We start from the raw sequence: 22,529 nt of genomic DNA, 5'->3' as shown, positions 1-22,529 counted from the left end.
ATGTCTAACTAGGAAGCAGACAAATGGTTTTTATTCCTGGAGGACACTTGGTAGGATTGGTGTGCTGAGGACCAAGGGCCAATCTTGCAGCAGTGAGGTGGTATTAAAGGGGATCCCACTAGTTCCTGGTGCCATCTGAGATGTTTGCCAGCTGCTGAGTATGTCTTAATCTGTATGTTGAGAACAGTGGTAGCCATATTGATCAAGTTTTGTAAGCAAAAGCTCTGGCCTCCTTAAAAGTATTTTTCCTGTGAAGCTTAGGGAACTTAGGGGAAGCCTGTTGGGCTACGTGACATTCCCTGTGTTCTCTTTTCAAAGGCGTATTCTGTGCTTGATCTTCTCTGTACTCACCACAGAGCCTGGAACATGGAAGATGGCTTCTAAGTATGAAATATTTAAGCTCTTGTATCTTATTAAAGTGTCTGATGCTGCCAAGGAGGAAGGAATAAAGAGTCACAGGATTTGGAGAACTAGGATATTCCTAAGAGCTCCGAGCAGTTGCCGTGGCATAGCAAGGGATGAGGCTTGACTAGGAAGCTAGGCTTTGCGAGGATAGGTGATTTCTTGCCTACAACCATTCCAGTGGTTAGCCATGCCCAGGATAGAGGAAGTGTTCAACAAATAATCATTATACCACTTACTATAAATTAAGGGGAAAGTGGGTAGTTATTTCTTTCAAGATACTTGGCTAAGGAGGAGGAGAAGGGTTGTTTTCAGGGGCTTTAGGGTCAAGGGTAAGTGAGGAGACATTCCATCATATAGCCAGAGCACAAGTAGCTCATGGAAGGAAACTGAAGACACAGGAAAGGTAAGTAGAGAAGTTGTGAGGGAAGCTCAGCAAGAGAGGCAGAGACCATAATCTTGAAGGGAAAAGAGACAATGGAAAAAGGCATGGGGCTATACTTTGGGTTTGGAATGTCTCCCACAGGCCCATAGATGAAGGCTTGGTCCCCAGCCTGTGTTGCTATTGGGAGGTGGTGGAAACTTCTAGAGGTGGGGCCTTTTGGGAGGTTTTTCATCATTGGTGTGTGCCCTCAAAGGATTGGGTGAACCTTCACTTTCTCTTTGAGTATCTGGCCATGAGGTGAACACTGCCTCCTACCATGAAGTACTGACCTCCCACCTCAGAGACCTGAAAGCAATAGTTTAGCCCAATCATGGAGTGGAACATATGAGGCAAAATAAACCTTTGTTATTGTAATGGAAAGCTGACTAATAGAGATGGGAAAGGTTTCACCTGGGTTAAGCCTTCAATCAAGTATAAGTCCCTCAATCTTCAGCTCTGTTTATTATTTTAATTATTAAACTATGAATGTTTTATTTTCCTGAATATTTGACTTCAGGCCAGAGTTTAAAATGTAGAGGAGGATTAAAAAGGTTCAAAGATGGGAATTCTGGAGATAAAGTTTTAAAGTCATTCATACTTTTCCATCAGTTTAATTGAAAATAATTTTTAACCTAGCAAAAATCAGCATAAAATGAGGTAAAGGGTAAAGAGTAAAATCAAGAATATTGTATTTGGCTCTGTCACTAAGATTTTCAGAGAAATTATTTATACCCCAGCTACTTCTAAGGAGGGTTTCAGTTGACTTATAATGAGAACATATGCACAGAAGGAAGAGAAAATTGATACAAAAAGAGAAAAAAAAAAATCACAAAGCATGTCTAGGAAGGGAGATTATACCAGAACCAGAAAGGAAATGATTATAATTAAAAAAATTTTTAAATGCTGGGTGTGGAACTGTAATCCCAGCAATTCAGAAAGCTGAGGCAAAAGGATCCCAAGTTCAAGGCCAGCCTCAGCAACTCGGAGAGATCCTGACTCAAAAAATAAAAAGGGCTGGAAATGTATTGGATTCAGTCCGCAGTACAAAAATTTTTTTGGTTGACTTAGGTTCATGGTCAAATCTTTTTATCCACTCCCACCTCCACCCCTCTGCAAACGAAGTCATTGCCAACTCTCTGGCAAGGCTGTTTTCAGCCCATTAGAAAGCCACAGCAGGAGAGACCTTGCCAAGCTACCTAAGGCAGGAGGTTCTGGAAAAGGAGTTGTGGGGGTGGAGGTTGTGCTCAGTGGTAGAGCACTTGCCTCATATGTGTGAGGCACTGGGTTCCAGTCTCAGCACCACATAAAAATAAATAAGAAATATGGGCTGGGGTTGTAGCTCAGTGGTAGAGCACTTGCCTTGTGTGAGGCGCTGGGTTCAATTCTCAGCACCACATATAAATAAATATAATTGACCATTCCTTTTTTAAAAAAAAAATATAAATAATAAAGGTATTGTGTCCATCTACAACTAAAAAATATTAAAAAAAAAAGGGGGGGGGGCTGTGTACTCCAATCCCTGCCTCAGGGGGGTATTTATCTGGGGCAGAGAGAACAATAAAAATGCAGCTTAAACTGAGACATCCAATGAGAGGAAAGCAGCACAGTAACTACATGCTCAGTGGTGCCTGGATGTCCAGTGGGCACCATAGAAATTCAGAGACCAGAGGCTGTAACTGGGTGGCCTCCTCCAAGAGAAAGGACTTTGGGGTAGGCTGTAAAAGAATCACGACTTTGAGTGGGGAGGACATAGAAGTTGGGAGATGGAGATATATGGGTTGGATCTAAAATGTGCCACCACAGCTTGTGTGTTGAGGACTTGTCTGCAAGGCAGCGGTGTTCAGAGGTAGGGGCTGTGGAAGGTGATTGGTTCATGGGGGTTCTGACATCCTCCGGGGACTAATGCATCAATGGGTTCGTAACTTAGTGGGCTAGTGGGAAATGGCAGAAATGTTTAAGATGGGGCCTACTTGGAGTAGATCCTTGGGGCATGCCCTTGTTGGCTATATTTTGTCCCTTGGTCTCTTCTTTTCTATGTGCTCTTTCTGCTTCCTGAAAATCATGATGAGCAGCTTTGCTCTACTATGCCCTCCCCGCCTCACCACAGGCCCACCATGACTAAAACCTTTCAAACTATGAAATAAATTTTTCTTCCTTAAAGTTTATTTTCTCAGGTATTTTATCACAGCAATGAAAAGCTAACACATGGGTGATAGCAAAGTAGGACTTGAAGGACAAGTGGCCATTAAGACAAGCTCTGCTGAAGATGTTTACTAAAAAGATACGCTAAGGAGGTAACAGGTGGTAGATGACTTACTAACGACATACTATGTCCCAGAAACTCCATACTATGTCCCAGAAACTCTATTTGCAGGCAAATTAACTAGTTTGGATTGAGGACTCATGAATGCCATTGAGGAGAGAGGAAATTGCACTTTAGGAAAAACATGTCTGGGGAGAATTTGGTGAATTGAGTGTGTTTAAGGAAATGTCAAAAGCACTAAGGTTAAAGCTTAGGTGACTTTTAAGAAGACATTCTACTATGTACAACCACCATTAGTAACAGAAAAAGTTATAAAGTTAGTAAAGCTTTTTCTTAGGGTATGTCAGATAACTAAGCAAGAACTGATCTTTGAGAAAGGGATCGATCTTCACAAAATTTCTTTCCTAGTCTTACGTGTAGCACCAGGGAAGTAGATATTTGATTTGATTAAATAACTCTCACAAGATTTAGAAAATCTTTATTTGTAGAGATTCAGGATGGAACATATGGGACTTTCATACACTTCCTCGTCTTCAGCTATTCCATCTGTGAGGTAAATGAACCTAATTTTAGACATCCTAAAGGAGAAAGATTACATCACTCCCAATCTTTTCTTCCATCAGAAAGTTCAATTTATCATTGACATTAGCAAGTTTCACAGCTAATTGTCCTGGGCACTGACTTCCATATAATTAGAAGAATTCTACTGTAGTAATAACCATTCAAATGATTCATTAACAACTGATTGGCAGAAACAGGGAAATGCTCAATATTCCTACTTTGGAAAAACACCAGTAGTTCCTAAGGTTGCCTAGAGCCAATTTAAATAATTTTTTTTTTTTAAACACACTTGGAAGTCATACTGTGAGAACAGAAAAGGCTGACGAGGTCCTGTGGAATACCTACGTGCAGAAAAGGTCAAGTGCATGCTAAGCAATCAGTGGAGCCATCTCTGATAAACAAAGTCCCTTCAAGTACATGGCACTAGAATTAGATGTCTATAATAATGTAAGAAATATTTAAAATGCATAGAGGTTATCATCCAAAGAAAATAGACAATATTTTTGAAAAACAAATCACAATTCTTTGGTGTTTAAAAAAACTCAGATTTTCTGAAAAGATCATTGCTTTGTCTCCATGGACTGTTTCCTAAGTTAAATGGCTTGTTTTCAGTTTGTTGTTCAAACTACCACCATCTTTTGGCATTCACGTGGGACTGGTTTTAGGAATTCCACTAGATACCAAAATCTGAGGACACAACAATCTGAGGATGCTCAAGCATTTATGAGCTACATAATAGAATATTGAGATGACTTTAAGCATCTGAAAGGATGTGCATGGGTTATATGAAAATCCTAGATCATTTTATATAATGGACTTGAATACCCACAGATTTTGGTACCTGTAGAGGGTGTCTTAGACACACCCCTGTCCCCCACATAGACACTGAGGAACAACTGTATATGAGTAGATGAAAGAGAGTAACTAACTGATCATTATATAGGGTTAAAATGCTTTCATTTTGTTCCAATATTTTACATAGTGATGTTTTAAAAGAGGTTTATGTATAGTTAAATTAACTAGAATTATTTGAATCTACCACTATTTTCTAATTCCTATTCTGGTTTACTTAATAAACATTTATTTCCCTTAGTAACCAGTAATAAGGATCTCGCACACCCAGCTACTGGATCATCTGAGTGTTATTTCTGAGGTTTGAAATTCTAAAGTGCTCTTTCTTATAGACTCCGTTTTGGGCACAATCCCTTCTATGATCAGGTTCTTGGGATCTATTATTTTGCATATAAACTTTGTTTTAGGATGACAGGCTCCTGTGCAGGTACCAGAACGAGTGGATGCTCACAGTATTGATGGAGTTGGGCTAGGGAGTGTTCATCATGGCTTTCTACCTCAAAAACCCATTCCTCCTTGCTGCTCCCTGTCCCTGTGGACCCAGCATGGCAAAGAAATACAAAGCTATAGTAGGAAAAATCAGGAACAATCCAGAAGTCCTTCAGCCAGTGAATGGACAAACTTATTGTGTACATCCAAGAAAGAGAGTATCAGCAATAAAAACTAACAAACTATTGATACATGCAGCAACATGAATCTGAAGTCTTTTGCCAAATCAAAGAAGCCACACATAAAATGCTATGTATGATGATTCCATTTATATGACATTCTGGGAAAGGCAAATAAAAACCACAGGCTTTAGGGTAGGAGGGAGGTATTAACTACAGGTACAAACATGAGAGAAACTTTTGGGATAATGTAACTGTCTGTATTGTGCTCACAAGGAGGTGGGACTTACATGACTATATGCAGGCATCAAAACTCAGAACTGCATACCAAAAAGAATGAAATCTAAAAAGATAAGAAAGGATAGTGGTTTTCTTTAGGGTAGTAGGAACAACTAGGAGGGAGCTGATAAAGGGACCTGGGGTGCAGGTTATATAAAGTAATGCTGGTTTATAAAAAATCCCTGGGGTACATGTACACTTAGATATATTTACACATTATATGTATTGTATGTCACACTTCAATAAAAAGTAGAAAACCAAAACACACCAACAGAACCAGAATTCTAACCTTGACCCTTCTCTGGTATCCTTTCCCTAATTTTCTCCATCTGTTCACTACTACTATCATTAATAGAGATACTGGGCAAATCAGAGTGTGAAACTCCTCCTGGTCAGGTCTGTCTGGTACCTGCTCCCCAAAGTCTCAAACAAGAGCAAATTATTTGACCACCATAAGGCAGTTCATAAGGCTATCCAGCAGATCAGGCTTTGTTTTATCAGCTTACGTAACTCTATTTAAAGGTGAAGAGAGAAAGAGCTGGTGTTAGAAAGTGGATGAAAAAGTAGTCAATGAGTAAGCTGTGATCATTCTATTTTTAATTGAATTGAGTGAAACAGTATTTTATTGCAATGATTTAAGTAATATTTCACTCTACTATCTTAGGCCTGTTTATAGACCATCAACAATTAATATTATGGAGAATTGCCAGACTGTTGGGTCTTCAACTATGGACATGAGGATGGTTTAAGCAACCCAGTTGTCTTCCAGTTCCATGTTTGAAGTTGAGTTAGGGTGGGCCACAACTCACAGCATCTCTGACAAAAAATAGGGATCCTTAGAGGAGATGAGCACATCTGATTATAGGGACTGAAGTATAAGTAATTTCTTAACTAAAGTCTGACAAAGAAAATTTCTCCACAGGTAATGAAAAATGGTGGACTATAGTCTCTCGCTCTGTGGCTACCAACCATAAGTATATCCCAGAGTAAGGGCAAGAATAGGTATTGAATGTTGAGTGTCAGATGATATGATTGGTGTTTCGTATACACTATTCAACACTTAGAACAATCCTGTAAGGCAATCAAATCCCACTGCAACTAAGGTAAAACTCAGGGTCAGGTTAATCTGCACAAAAGGAGTTAGGACAATTCCTGGTTTCTTAATCCAAAGGAAAAGAGAATTGACTTTAGGGTGTACTATGTGCTAGCCCACATTATTTATAATCTTACTGATCTCAAAGTATCTCCAGTTCATTTAAGTCCTCAGTTAAGAGGGATGATGAGACTTGCTAAAGGTTAGGTATGTAACTCATAATGGCAGAACAGGCATTTAGACTCAGCTGGGATTCCCAAGCCCACGTTCTTCACATCACAATGCACTGCTGCCAAATTCAGTGAGAGGTGTACTGTGCAACTCTGAAGGAAGAAAACACAACAGTGTTACAGAACACTGGACTGGCACAAGTGGTCTAAATGTGGGCCAGAAAACTAACACCTATCTTTTCTCTACCTTTCAAATTGTAAATTCCTCAATAAATATGAAAAACCTACTGATATTTATTTTCTTCAGTAATTCAAATCCCCGGGAATTCAACCACCCATTCAGTTCAGCTTGCAGCCATGGGAGGGAAAAAACTGTTATGGGAGAAAAACCACTCTTAAGGAGTCAGGGGTTAAAGGTTCTAATCCTGATCATGCTCTGGATTTGTAGTGTAACTTTTGTTAAGTCATGGGGATTGTTGGGGTTCTATTTTACCACATGTAAATTAAGAGTATTTAAGGCAGAGAATAATCTTGGAAGACAACTGTTTACCCTAATACTTTAGAAAGCATTGTGCTCAGTATTGTAGTCCCCAAAAATGCCACGTTTGGAGTTTAAATGCAAAGCAGTGCTTAGCAGGTGTTTGTTAAACAGAGTGTATTTTGGTGGAATGAGTTCCACAAACTTGTTTCTATCATTTATTAAGGAGCCCAATACAGTTATGGAACAGGAAAGCAACCAGAAATGTGTCATCGCATTTTAAGAGGCATTTTCCTTTTTGCCAACTTAAGGACATCGAGAGGCATATAAAAACATGGAATATTTTATAAAGTTGTATGATCACTCCCTGTTTATTAGAGTAGTGGACATTTTCTTTTGAATTATGGCTGAAATTTTGGTTCCAAAGAGGTTCCTTTTTTGTACGTTATCGTGACAGTGCTAGGCTGACTTGTTTTTCACAGTCTTTTCAGTTGTGATGGGAGTGACTTACTCTATCTGTCCCTACTGACTTTGAGCAAGAATCTCCATTTCAATCTCTTTCCTTATTTGTAAAGGGATACAAAAATAAGAATTTGAGTCACAGTGCCTTGCACAGTAGAGGCTAAAAGCTGAGGCAGCATAGTATACTGGAAAAAAACACACACCTGGGGCAGACTTGGATCTGAACACCAAGCACTGCCACTTTCTAGCTGAGTCATGCTGGGCAAGAGATTTCACTTATGCCTTACAGGAGGGCTACTAACACCTTTTTAAAATTTACTTATAACACACTGAAGTGGCTATTGTGTAGTACTTGGCAGTTAGTTATTCCATTAATAATCCTATATGATCTAAAAGTTGCATAAATAAATTTCTTACAAAAAATCATTTAATAAAGATATCCAGAAAGCAATGTGATACAGATTTTAACACGTCACCATCTTATATTTCTTCTTGGTCTATAATGTGATTATCTAGCAATCTACTACATTTAGTGTTAAGAGCTATAATTTATTACATAATGGTTTTTGAATTCAGGTTGTAAATGATGAAATGACCTAAATTGTTCCAAGAAAACGTTAGCCTATAAAATTTTTCTTTCAAAATTCAAGACACATTTAACATGCAGATTTTTACAATAAAGTTTATTAGCTGTTCTCCTCTTTCTCATAAATGGAATGGATAATGTTGCTAATTCTTTACAAACCAGTATTCATTTAAATTTTAATGAGGAGGTTGTCAAAAACCACATATTTAATAAGCAACTCCAAAGAGCAATGGGAAGCCGAATGATATTATTAATAAAAAGGACCAGAGAAATTGAGTTCTGAAGTAACTTCTACCTTTCAATAAAATATCTTAAAATTGCTCACCATGATGATCTGGGCAACTCTAGTGCAGAGCAGCTACACAGGATGAAAGGTGTCTGAGGGGGAAACTCACACATAAATAGGGTTTTTGCCTGTTTTCCTATTAATAAAAAAAGAAGAACTGGAAGGAAAGGCAGAGGACCAAAATCAAACCCAATGACAAGAAAAACGATGAAACAAAAACAAAAACAAACACCCCCCCAGCCCAGCCGTGGGAACCTTTTGAAAATTTCTGTAGAAGAGGAGAACATGCTCATACTTTTACTTGCAATCTAATTTCCCTAGAGGCTTCTCCTCACAACCACTGTACTCCTGTTTTCCGTTCACATGATTAAGGAAGATAAGCTTGATCAATTTATATTTAATTTAAAAATCAAACAAAAAGTTAGGAGTAGGTGGCAAAAGAAAAAATATATTTTAAATATATATATATATATGTTTGTGTGTGTGTGCAACTATGTAAAGAAAATAATTCCCATAGTTACAGTTTAGTTAAAGAAAGTTTTATATATATTTATATATATATTTTATTATAACAAAATAGGCAGTTATTGTGGGTAAAATATTCATTAAAATCTGACCCCTAAGAATACATTTAAAGTTTTTAGACTATGAATTGGACTCCTTTTCCATTGCCCATAATGATTACTACAACTCCACTGTAATGTCTTGTCTGCATTTACATCTGTGACATTTTCTCAACCTTCTGTGTAAAAGGTGAGCTCCCCTAGCACCTAAACATGGCCTTAATTCAGAAAATGTGATGATCATTATGTATGAACAATTTTTATAAGAAACTAAACAGTGTTGCACAAGTAGATTAAAAACATTTGAACATTGTTATTTCTAGCAAATGTACTGGGGAAAAAAGAAAACTTCAAACAATAAAAAACTTTAAAGACTATTATGAAAAATGAATATCCCTTGTGAAATTATGAAAGTCAACTCGGACACTAATTTTGAAATTAAAAAAAAAAAACATTTTTCTTATTTATCTATAATGAAATAATTACTTTGATAACAGAAGTCAATTGAGAAAAGGACTTGAGAGCTAATAACATTGGCCAAACCATGCTACTAAAGTTAAGTGTGCACAGTTACTCGAAGTCTACTAAATCACTGATTAAAACCACTTTTCTTTCATTTATATTGAAATTTGAAAAGAATGTATACAAAGCTTTTCTGCAAATGTCTTAAAGTTTCTTTCCCTTAAACATTAAGGAATTTTACCACACTTTCTGCGTCTCCCCAAACCCTTAATAGCTGGTCAGCCATCCATCTTCAGCTTAGAAAAATGGCCACAAATCAACAGTGACATGGAATAATATAGATGATACAATGTGAAGGAGACATCAGATGTCAAAAATAAGCATAACTGAAGACCATGATAAGTGGGACAGGATTAAACACAAAAGGAGTACTGAAGACAGACTCCAGAAGGAAAGGGCAAAGACATGTCAAAGAATTTGAGATGGTGGAAAAAAGAAATAGGGAAACATGAATCTTCATAACTTTTCCTTTGCTGGAATCCAGATGTAAGGACCAGACTGTTCTTCTATGATCTGTTTCACTTGGTTGTAAATGTCTTCCAGCGTATCTCCCTGTACAATAGCTGTAATAATAGAAAGAAAATCAGAAATTTTCATTAATTGTCTATCTTTGCCATTACAATTACTGGTCAAATAGCACAATCTTAGAAGTAGTTAATCATCTGAGAATTCACCATTTACTTGTTGTTTACTTAGTAACATTCTCATTTGTTTAATTTTACTATCTGCATAGTAGATATCAGTTATTATTTTAAAACTTAAAAAATGAAATTCATTGATTTTCTTCTTTTAATATCTGAGCATGTGTTAACATCATTCACTCACTCCTTCATTCAGTTGCTGAGGACTGAACCAACCCAGGGTCTTACACATGTTATACTGGCACTCTACCACTAAGCTGTGTCCCCAGTCCTTAGTTTTATTCTTTTAAAACAAGTTATAGTTATATATTTCCTTAACTTTCCTGATTTCTTCATAAATGTATAAAGAAAAAAAGGAGAATGGGTACAGTACCACAGAGAGCAAGCATGGCCACTTATAAATTTTCTGTTATTTTGTGGGGAGGGGACTAAAACATTAGGAAAAAAGAGATGACTATATATTGATATTTCTTTCTTTAGTATGCTACTATGTCACGTACTATACTGGGTGTGAGTACGTGAAAGAATTCAAAATCATAAGCCAAATAAGTCATTTATTATACTATGAAAATATGCTCTGAATTTTGTAAGAGCATCATAGATGTAGATTTCTACGGACACAAAAAACCTAGAATAAGATACAAAATGGAGGTTTAAAGTAAAATTGTCTATTTGGTGACAGATTATGTCTACTATGAGAAAGAAGGTATGTATGTATAGGGAGGACTTATAACATGTTGCTAACGATGCTTGAGTATTCAAACATTTTCACAATATTCTTTACCAGTATCAGTTTTGCAAGAGTTCATATTTGAGCTACATACAGACATTCCTTCGTTTTATTTTTTGTAGTGGTGGGGATTGAACCCAGGGCCTTGCACAAGCTAGTCGAGGACTATGCCCCTGAGCTACATTGCCAAGCCCCTAAACATAGACATTCCTTAATGTCTTTGAATATAGTTCATTTGGCAAAACACTTTGCCATATTGGCATCTGTATTTATTCCAACAGCACAGGACGGACTCTCATGGTATTTCACAGCATGGTTGACAATAGCATACAATGACTTATTTTAGGAGGAACTAGCTTGGGAAACAAAGGAATTGTTTACTTTTGTAAATCCATTAATAGAATGGTTATAAATCAGGATTCTCCTTGGGAAGAAACTGGGAAAGCATAAGGCTACAGACAACTTAACCATGTGATTAAAAATAACATCACCAGTAATGATACAATTGACATCATAAACCTTGTATGATGATACACAGAGGATACATTAGTACTTCTTTGATATTCCTGCCCCAAATGCATAACCTAGATCTAAAATGAGATTTTACGAAAGAATTGACCTTTACTCTTAAAGAATGTCATATTTAGTGTTCACAAAAGCACCAGTAAGTATTATGGTAAAGACTGAGGAACCATTCCAGATTAAAGTAGACTGCAGATATAACTTAATGCAACAAACAGTCCTGGATTGGATTCAGCAAGAGGAAACCCCCCTACACACCCGCATTTTGCTCTAAAGACATCAGTAGAAAAACTCACAATATAAAATGGAATCTGTAGTTAGACAAGATAATCAGTGTTAAATTTCCTGATTTTGATTAATATTACTATGATTACATAAGAAAATAGTCCTTGACTTTGGGGAAATACACAAGTTACAAATAAGGAATATTTATTTATTTATTGAGAAATATTTACTCTTGAACCTTTCAAAAAAAGTTATAAATGAGGCAAAAGTTAACATTTGGAAAATATGGGTGAAGGGCATATGAAACTTTCCTGTGCAATTCTTGTGAATTCTCTTTAAGTCACATATTATTAAAAAAAAAAAAAAAAAGCACAGGGCTTATCATACCATAATACTTACTGGTGCTTATGTGAACAGTAAATATAGGCTGATTATTATTTCAAATAAACAAACAACAAAAGCCAGGCACAGTGGTGTGAGACTGTAGTCCCAGCTACTCAGGAGGCTGATGCAAAAGGATCACTCAAACACAGGAGTTGAGGGCCCTCCTGGGCAACACAGCTAGACAGTCTCTCAAAACAGAACAAATGACAAAAAGCTTGTGCAAAGATACTAAGGAATATTTTAAAGAACAAACTGGAGAAAAAAGATTATTAGGGAAATGTATCCACTCTTTTCCTTTTAAATAAATATATTTAAAAATGGAACACAGACCACTGATCTTTGACAAGGGCACCAGGAATACACAACAGGGAAAGGCTTTTGTCGTCAATAATAAATGATGCTGGGAAAACTTACATCTTTGCACAAAAGAATGAAACTGGATCCTATCTTAAAATCTAAAAATTAACATAAAATAGATTAAAAATTTAGATATAAGAACTAAAACCATACAACTTCTATTAGGACACAAGGGAACAACCTTGACATTGGTCTTGGCAATGATTTTTTGAATATGACTTCAAAAGCATAGTCCACAAAATAAAAAATAATCAAGTGGGATTGTGTCAACTGAAAAAGTTTCTGAATAGCAAAGGAAACAATCAACAAATGGAAAGGCAACCTATGGAAGGGGAGAAAATGTTTGCAAACCAAGTATCTGATAAAGATGTAAGAAACTCATATAACTCAACAACAACAACAAAAAAAAAAAAAAAAAAAAAAAAGAATCCATTTAAGAAATGAACAAAGGATCTGAGTAAACATTTTTCCAAAGGAGACATATATACTAATGGCCAAAAGGCATATGAAAAGGTGCTCAAAATCACTAATCATCAGGGAAATGCAAATTAAAGCCAAAATAAAATATCACCTCATACGTGTTAGGATGGTCATTATCAAAAGACAAGAGAGCCAGGTTTGGTGGCTGGCACATGCCTGTAATCCCATCAACTCAGAAGGCTGAGGGCAGGAGGATCACAAGTTCAAAGACTGCCTCACCAACTTACTGAGGCCCTGGGCGACTTAGCAGGACCCAGTCTCAAAACAAAAAATGAAAAAGGTCTGAGGATGCGGCTCAGCGATCAAGTGCCCCTGGGTTCAATTCTTAGTAGAACAACAACAATAACAACAACAAAAGAGATAAGAAAATGAGTGTGGAGAAAAAGGAACCCTTACACACTGTTGGTGGAAGTGTAGATTAGTACAGCCATTATGGAAAACAGTATGGAGATTCCTCAGAAATTTGGAATGGAACCACCATTTGACCCACTTATCCCACTCCTTGGTTTATACCCAAAGGACTTATAATCAGCATGCCACAGTGATGCAGCCACATCAGTGTTTATAGCAGCTCAATTCACAATAAACTATGGCACTAAGCTAGATGCCCTTCAACAGATGAATGGATAAAGAAAATGAGGTATATATACACAAGGGAATATTACTCAGCTTTAAAGAAGAAATTATGAAATTATGGCATTTGCTGGTAAATGGATGGAGTTGAAGAATATCATGCTAAGCAAAATAAGCTAGACCTAAAAAACCAAAGGCGGAATGTTTTCTGATATGCGGAAGCTAATTCACAAGGTGCAGGGTGCTGGGGGAGAATAGTTAATTTATATTAGGTAGAGGGGAGTGAAGGGAGGGGAAGGGGCATGGGGGTAGGAAGGATAGTAGAGTGAAGCAGACATTATTATCTCATGTACATATATGACTGCATGATCAATGTGATCCTGCAATGTGTACAATCAGAAAAATGAGAAATTATACTTCCATTTATGATTTATCAAAACGCATAAATGAATTCTACTGTCATGTATAACTAATTAGAACAATTTTTTTTTTCTTTGGTGCTGGGGATTGAACCCAGGGCTAGAACAAATTTTTTAAAATTTAAAAGTAAAAAAACCCATAGTGCTATGGATTGAATGTCCTCTTGAAAACTCATTGAAATTTACTTGCCAATTTAAAAGTATTAAGAGAAGGGGTCTTTAGAAGTGACTAGGTTATGAGAGATCTTCCCTTAAGGAAGGATTAAAACCATTATTGTGAGTGGATTAGTTATCGTAAGTGGGTTTGTTTTAAGTTCGGCTCCCTTCTTCACAGTCTTATGTATGCTTGTTTGCCCATTCTGCCATGTTATGGCACAGGAAGAAAGCCCTCATCAGTTATAGCTCCTCGAATCTGGAACTCTCAGAATCCAAAACTGTAAGCCAAATAAACCTCTATTTTTTATAATTTACCCCGTCTGTGGTATTCTTTTATAGCAGCAGAAAACAGACACATATGATCTAGTAATCTCATTTCTGGGTAGATAACCAGAGGAAATGCAATCATATGTCTAAGAGACACCTGCACTTTTATGTTCATGCAGCATTATTCACAAAAGACAAGATTCAGAAACAACCCAAGTATGTGTCAATGAATGAATGGATAAAGAAAATATAGCACATATACCCAATGGAATATTATTCAGCAAAGAAAAAGCAAAGCCTGTCATTTGCAACATGAGTCAATCTGAAGGACAATAATTAAGCCAGACACAGTAAAACAAACATTATATGATCTCACTTATATGTGGATTCTGAAAAAGTCAAACAGAGAATAGCATGGTAGTGGTCAGAGACTGGAGTGTTAGGGGAAACAGGGAGATGTGGGTCAAAGGACACATGCCTTTAGTTCTAAGAAAAAGAAGTTCTGAGGATCTAATGTAAAAAGCAAGGTGATTAGTTTAATGGAGTAGATTTTAAGTGGCCTTCCCACACACAATGTGTGGTAACAGATGTGTTTTCCTCTGATAAAGTCTGAATTATTCCTGTATATGCTGTCCTTATCAACAACCTAAGAAACATAAAATTTCAAGATTCCCCATTACTACTGCCTAATGCCTAAGCTAGATGAATTTTCCACAGGACAAAACCAGAGATCTTAAGAGTTTATTCTGAAAATGACAGTACTAGTTATTACTGATAGATTTATGTAGTTTAATATTCATTTGAAAGGGTTAGTTCATATGGCTTCAAAGCAAAATTCAAAAACAAACAAAACTTATGAAATAATCTGGAAAATTTGATTATTTGATGGCATAAATATAAAGGTCACTGTCACAATGGTTCCAACCTGTGAAATGTTCAGTAAATTCCTGCTCCAGTTTCATGGCTCTCTCAAATGTTTTTCTGGCTTGTTCTTCTGTTAGACGCTTATTCATCTCCCTATGCAAATAAATTTTGAAATTGGTAATTATCATATTATAATGCCTTTTGAAAAAAGAAGACATATAAAGTATTAAATCATGTAAAGTTCAGCTCTGTTGAAAAACAAAGGTGTCAGATTATTTTGTTTTATACTTAGAATGACAAAATGGTTTTAATACATTCTGCACTAGCTCAAAGAAGCCAAAAAAATTAAGCACTAATCTATGATAGTTTGACTTTGATAAAAAGTTCATATTGAAATGCAATTTACAGATCTATCCGCCGATTTACATAAAGTAAAGGGGGCATATGAACATATAAGACACCATCACGAGAAGGCAATCAGAAAATAAAATAAAAAAATCAGAAGGCAATCAGAAAATATAGTCTGGGGGAAACCTGCAGAAGAAATATCTGGTCCCCCCCACCCCAATTAATTACAGCAGTGAGGAGTAGGGAGAAAGAGGAGGGAGAATCTATAGATTAAAAAACTGTCATAAATATAATTTATTTGGAACTTAGATAAATAAACAAATTGAAAAAATAAAATTTATGAAATAATTAGGAAAATTTGATGATATAAGATAAGCAATTATCTTCTGAATATATATTAAAATATATGGATGAAATGATATATTGTCTGGTATTTGTTTCAAAACAATCTGGAGTGGTGGGGCAAAAAGATGGGGAACAGGTAAAACAAGACTGATATTAAATTGACAAATTGTGTTGCAGCTGGGTATACAGGATGATGGGTATACAGGAGTTTTCTCTGAACTTATGAGGGAAAGCTTTCATTATTCCACCATTAAGTATCATGTTTGTGTTGTTATCTTGTGTAGTTACTGTCTAGTGCCCTTTCACTATACTGTATTCCCTTGAACATTTCTTGTGGGTAGGTCTAGCGATAATGAATGTCCCTCAGCTTTTGCTTTTCTGAGAATGTCTTAATTTCTCCCCCATTTTAAAGGACAGTTTTGCCAATTATGGGATTCTTAGTTGACAGTTTTTTTCTTCAGTACTTTTAACATATCAACCCATTACCTTCTGACCACCAAAGTTTTGGATGAGAATTCTACTTATATTGTTACTGGGAAATCTCTTATATGTGATGAGCTGCTTCTCTCGTCATGTTTAAGAAACTTTGTCTTCCAACGGTTTGATTACAATGCGCCTTAGGGAGGGTCTGAGTTTATAAAGCTTGGAATTTATTGAATTTCTTTGGTGTTTATATTCATGTCTTGTATGAATTTTGGGAAGGTTCTGGCTATTATTTCTTCTGCTCCTTTCTTCTATTTTTGGGTCCACATGATGATGTCCCATAGTTTCCTTAGGCTCTGTTCACATTTCTTCAATGTTTTTTCTTTCTGATTCTCAGACCGATAATTTCTGTTGTCCTATCTTTAAGTTCTGAATCTTTCTTCTGACTGCTCAAATGTTACTTTGAGTCTTTACAGTGAATTTTTATTTCATTTATTGTTCTCTTCAGCCCCAGAATTGCCTTTTGCTATTGTTTTTTAAGGTTTTCTCTTTACTGAGATTTCCATTTTGCTCATATATTGTTTTCTTAACTTTGTCCATATCATTTAGTTCTTTGAACATCATTAAAAGTTGTTTTAAAATCTTTGCCTGACATCTGGTCTTTCTCAGGGATAGTTTTGTTAACTTATTTTTTTCCCTCTGAATGACCCAGTAAACTGCTTTCTTTCCTTTTTATATATTTTTTGGCTCTTTGGATTTTTTCCAGAAGCACTTTGTCACTGAGTTACATCCCCAGTGCTTTTTATTTTGAGTCAGGGTCTTAATAAGTTGCTGAGGCTGGCTTTGAATTTGCAATCCTCCTGTCTCAGCCTCCAGAGTTACTGGGATTACAGGTATTCCACCTTGCCTGGCACCCCCGATTAATTTTTAAATGCTAAACCAACCCTAGACCCCACTATTACATTTTACCTTACTTGAAATTTTGAAAAAATTGTTGGATTCAATTTGCTCATATTTTGATATGGAATTTTGCATCTATATTCATCATTAAGAATGACTCATCATCTTCCTTTCCTATAAAGTTCTTATCAGGTATCAAATTAATGGCAAAAAGTAGAAAAATCTGTTTGAGATTTACATCTTTCTTAGCTTTTGGTAAAATTCATCAAGTCCTCTTGGCCTGGTGTTTTATTTGTGGAAGAAATTTTTTTGGTCACAAATTCAAATTCTTTTTATCAAGACTTTAGAATTTCTTAACATTTTTTGAAACATAATTTTCAAACATGGAAAAGCAATTTAACAGATATATGGCATGATGAATTTTTATAAACCTGCATATACCTGTATACTTAATTCTTAAATCAAAATATAGAGCATTCCCAGTATCCCAGAATCTAAGTGTGCTCACTCCAGCAACCACACTACCCTTAAAGGGTAACTTTTATAAGCAATAATTAAATATGGAATAACAGATTATATATACTTTTAGTTCTGGGATTGTTTTTTAATTCAAATTGTATAAACAATTTTATACATAAGAGCCTCTTCCCTACTTTTGTGTATAGTGGAAGATTGCTCATTTTCATTAGTATGATGTACTTCTCTCAACAATCAAATACATGTCTTTGATTAACACATGCAGTACTTCTGTTGAGTATATACCTGGGAATGAGACAGTCATAAGTTAAGCTTATGTTCAGCTATAGGAGATACTGTGGACAATTCACCACTGTGAATGTACCAATTTACATGTCTAACACTGTTATGAATGTCAGCTTTTTCATTTTAGTTATTAGGGTGGGTAGGTAGGTAGGTAGTAGTATATAACACTATGGTTTTAACTTGCATTTCCATGATTAATTCAGCACCATTTTTTTTTATTGATTATGTGGAGATCCTTTTTTGTGAGGCTGTCAAGGTCCATTTTTCTATTGGATGTCATATGGCAAACATTTTAATGGCTACTAAACCTGTAGTAATATCCTCTCTTTTATTCATCTCATTCATGATGCTGACATTGATATGCCTTTGTTTTTTTTTCTTGATCATTCTTAATGGTTTATTATATTTCAAAGAAAACATGTTTGGAATTATTTATCCTCTCTAATGTATGTAGGTTTTCCATTTCATTAATTTCTAAAAGAGTTTAAATTACAGCTGGTCATGGTGTACACTTCCAGTTACTGGGGAGGCTGAGGAAGGACAATATCAAGTTTGAGGCCCGCCTCAGCAACTCAGCAAGAGAAATCCTGTCTCAAAAAACAAAAACAAAACAAAGGAACAAATAAAAAGAGATGGGAACATTGCTCAGTGGTAGAGTGCCCCTAGGTTCAAACCCTAGTACCATAACAGTTCAGATTTTTAGCATTTTCCCTCTAATATTTGATTTTCAATATTTTTAATATTTAAGGCTTTATGTTCTTTTGAGCCTTCAGCAAGGCCATAACAACCTTCAAATTTATTTATTGGGTAATTTCACTACTATTTAGTTCAAGACATTTATAATTTATTCTGTGATTTTTTTTCTTTGGCTCATTTTGAAGTATAATGCTTAGTTTCTAAATATATGAGGATTGTCTAATCATCTTTTAATTTCATTGTGATCGGAAGATATTTGTTTTGTTTTCTTTCTTTATTTGGGGGGCAGGGTACAGGGGATTGAACTCAGGGGCACTCAACCAGTGAATCACATCTCCAGCCCTATTTTGTATTTTATTTAGAGACAGGGTCTCACTGAGTTGCTTAGTACCTCACTATTGCTGGCTTTGAACTGAAGATCCTCCTGCTTCAGCCTCCTGAGCCGACGGGATTAGAATCGTGCACCACCATGCCCAGTGTTTTCGATCACTTGAAATTTGTGATCCAGCAGATAATTAGTTTGGGTAATTGTTTCATGCATATTTGAAATCAATGGATATTTTGCAGATGTTGAGTACAGTGTTTAACGTAGGTCAGAAAGTTTTTAATGTGTTTTTACAGTGCTGAAAATTGAACCAGGGCCTTGTGCATGCTAGCAAGTGCTGTAACACTGAGCCACATCCCCAGCCCTGGCAGAAAGATTTAAATTGTGTAGTTCTATAACCTTACTGATTTTTAAAATTTTTTTAAGTGTTTCATGACAGATGTGATAAGTTCTCTCATATTTTGGAATTATATTTTCTTCCCTGTATAGGGGAACCAACTGTCAAGTTGTGCTTCTTCTATTTTGCAAAAAAGGTATAAATATATTTCTTGGTAGAATAAATCTTTTATTTTTATTAAATGTTCTTTATCTCTAGTAATAATTCTTGCCTTAAAATATGCTTTGACAGCAATATAAAACCAGTCAACTTTTGGTTAATGTTTGCATGGTATATGATTTTATTTTCCACCTTTCTAGAACCTAAAATTCAAGGTGTTTCTTATGAAGGTGACATATGTTCATTTTTTCTTCATCCATTTGACAAATTTTGCTTTTAATTAGAACATTTAATCTAGCATTTAATGAGTCAATAAATAGACATTAGTCTATCAAAATATTTGGGTTCATTTATACTATCTTACTTTATCTGTTCTTTTGCCTCAAGGGTTCTGCTTCTATTTGCCCTTTCTTAATTTTTGTTTAGATTCTAGTTTTGTATATTCATTCTTTATTTACAGTACTATGCCTGTTACCTTTTACTTTAGTAACATTAAAGGCGATGATAACAGTGAAGGTTAATATCACAGTGCTTATTTAATCCTCAAAACACCCTATAAAATGGGTATATATACTATTATTATCTCCATTTTATAGATAGAGGAAATGAGATGCAGGGAGGGTAAATAAATTACTCAACAGTGACTAGATGTGTATTTAGAGGTTATACTTTGGACATTTATACTTACATGATATTCTCCATGGATTTGGGTTTAATAAAAATGGATATTGGGTAAAGTTGTGCAATCTGTAATCTTTTTATAGCATTTCCAGACACATCAAGTATACAGTGTTTGCCCTAAAATAGAAAAAAAAAAAAAGCATCTTGTAATTTAAGGAGTTCATATCAATAAATTATAATTTCAACTTTGTAAGCATATTAAAAAATTTAATATTGTGAAATACTTCAAACATATAGAAAAATACTAGACATAACGTACCCCTCATCTATTTTAAATGGGTATATTTTATGATTGCTTAAAATTTAAAAAATCTTGACATTGTCCCTTACTGGATAAGGGGTAAAAAAAAAAAAAAAAAAAAAAAATCCTGGTCCAGGATGCAGTTCAGAATTACATATTGCATTTAGTTGTAATATTGCCTTAGTCTCCAACAGTCTGGCATAGTTCCTCAGTCTCTGTCTTTCTTGACTTTTGCATTTTTGAAGAGTACAGAACATTTATTTCATAGAATATGCCTCAATATGGGTCACAGCCTGTTCCCTCATTATCAGATGGAGGTCACAGGTTTTTGGGTAGGAGTACCTTGAGTATGATATTGTGTCCTCAGTTCATCATATCAGGGAGGCATATGACATCTATTTGTTCCACTACTAGTGATTATCATTTTATCACTTATTAAAAGATTAATCTGTCAGTTTTCTCCACTGTAAAATGATTGTTTTTTTGCCTTTGTAACTAATATGTATTTTGATAGAGGATATTTTGAGAATGTGTAAACACCCTGTTCCTCACAAAATTTTCACTCATTAATTTGAGCATGCCTGATGATTCTGGCCTGAAACCATGGTATTTTTCAAGACTTCCTAATTTCATTAGGATTAGTAGACATTCTAATGCAAGGCAAAGCTTTCCCATCCATCCTTTTATTTATTCATGTATTTGTTTATGACACTCTAGACTGCTGGATTCTTATTTTATACTATGTATTATAATCAGTTTTTATCATTACTTGTATCAATGTTCAAATAGTAACATAGTTCTCAAAATCAAAATTATAAAAAAATGTATACTCAAGAGAACTGTCAACGCCTCCAATCTCTTCTACCACATTCTCCTTTCCCCATCTTTTCCTTTCCTTTGTAGGTAATCAGTTTCGTTAGGTTCTGACTTGTCCTTCCTGTTTTTTCATACAACGGAGTAAATATGTGTATGCTCTCATTTCCTGTTTTGGGGTATCATGCCATGCACCTTTTTTGCATGTTGCACATCAGTTCACAGATATCCTCTTTATTATTATTGTTAGTTTCAGAAAACTCTATTATATGGATATAAAGTTGATTATTCAATTATTCTTTTATTTCTGAGATTTAGATGGTTTCCTTATTTCAATTATAAACAACGTTACAATGAAAACTCTTTTGCAAATGTATTTTCATATTGCTAAGCGTGTCTTAGGGATAAATTCCTAGAAGTAAAGTTATGTGGTTTTGCCAGGTATTGCCAAATTCACCTCCAAAAGGCTATACTAGTCTGTATTTCCAATAGTAAAGAATGAGTCTGTTTCCTCAGACTCATGTTTTCATACCCCCCACTTTCAGATAAGTGAATAATCGAATTTTAGTATAGTTTTAATTATGTTTCTTTAATAATGATTAAGATTGGGCATCATTTCATATGTTTAAAGGCTATTTTTATATCTTATTTCTGTATGAAGTGGGTAGAGCAGTTACCACTTATCTGCAAAGGATATGTTCGAAAATGCCTAGGTAGATGCGTAAAATCACGAACAGTACGGAACCCTATATATTGTTTTTTTTTTCCTGTACATACATCCACAATTTAATGCCTTTTCTATCTTAACTAATCACTTACCATGCTCTGTAGCCATAACTTTTATAGTCTGTGGCATGACAGCAAGACTAGAATTAATTTCTTTTTCCTTTTACACAACTGTATGGATAGATTATGTTCTTACCATATAGATCTGGGCAACCACAGCATATGTTATTTTTTCTTTAGTTCAGAACATTCACTTTGAGCATATTACAGCTTCTCTTTGGCATACACTAGTTGCCACCATCAGTACTTTGGTGTTTTGAGGACATTAAGTAAAGGTTACTTTTTGGGGGTGGTGGTGATGCCAGGGATCTAACACAGGGCCTCATGAATGCTAGGCAAGCACTCTACCAATGAGCCACATCCTTAGTCCCCAAAGTAAGTGTTACTGAATACAAGAGCTGTGATACCTGACAGCTGATCTATAATTTAGACGGCTATTAAGTGACTAACAGGCAGATGGTATACACAGTGTGGATATAATGGAAAAGAGATGATTTAGGTTCAGGGTGGGACAGTATGAGATTTCAGCATGCTACTCTGAATGGT

At 35.5% G+C, this 22,529-nt stretch overlaps 1 protein-coding gene across 17 annotated transcripts in view; it reads right to left on the bottom strand.

Moving 5' to 3' along the window:
• Positions 1-3,563: 3,563 nt before the first annotated feature.
• Positions 3,564-22,529, bottom strand: part of Dlg1 (discs large MAGUK scaffold protein 1) — a 261,124-nt gene continuing 242,158 nt past the window's right edge. For 10 of the 17 annotated variants that reach the window (XM_047563705.1, XM_047563703.1, XM_047563711.1 and 7 more), the window contains 3 exons: positions 20,151-20,260; positions 15,229-15,320; positions 3,566-10,112 (listed from right to left, as the gene is read on the bottom strand). In XM_047563705.1, coding sequence (XP_047419661.1) covers positions 10,006-10,112; positions 15,229-15,320; positions 20,151-20,260 — 309 coding nt within the window. In that variant the 3' untranslated portion in view covers positions 3,566-10,005. Of the gene's footprint in view, positions 10,113-15,228; positions 15,321-20,150; positions 20,261-22,529 lie in introns of all 17 variants that reach the window. The other 7 variants (XM_047563709.1, XM_047563714.1, XM_047563717.1 and 4 more) reach the window with 3 other exon arrangements.

The sequence above is a fragment of the Sciurus carolinensis genome, chromosome 9 (genome assembly GCF_902686445.1).
Source record: "Sciurus carolinensis chromosome 9, mSciCar1.2, whole genome shotgun sequence".
Classification (NCBI taxonomy): Eukaryota; Metazoa; Chordata; class Mammalia; order Rodentia; family Sciuridae; genus Sciurus; species Sciurus carolinensis.
The sequence above is the reverse complement of the archived record's forward strand: the minus strand, read 5'-3'. Positions and strand labels throughout refer to the sequence as shown.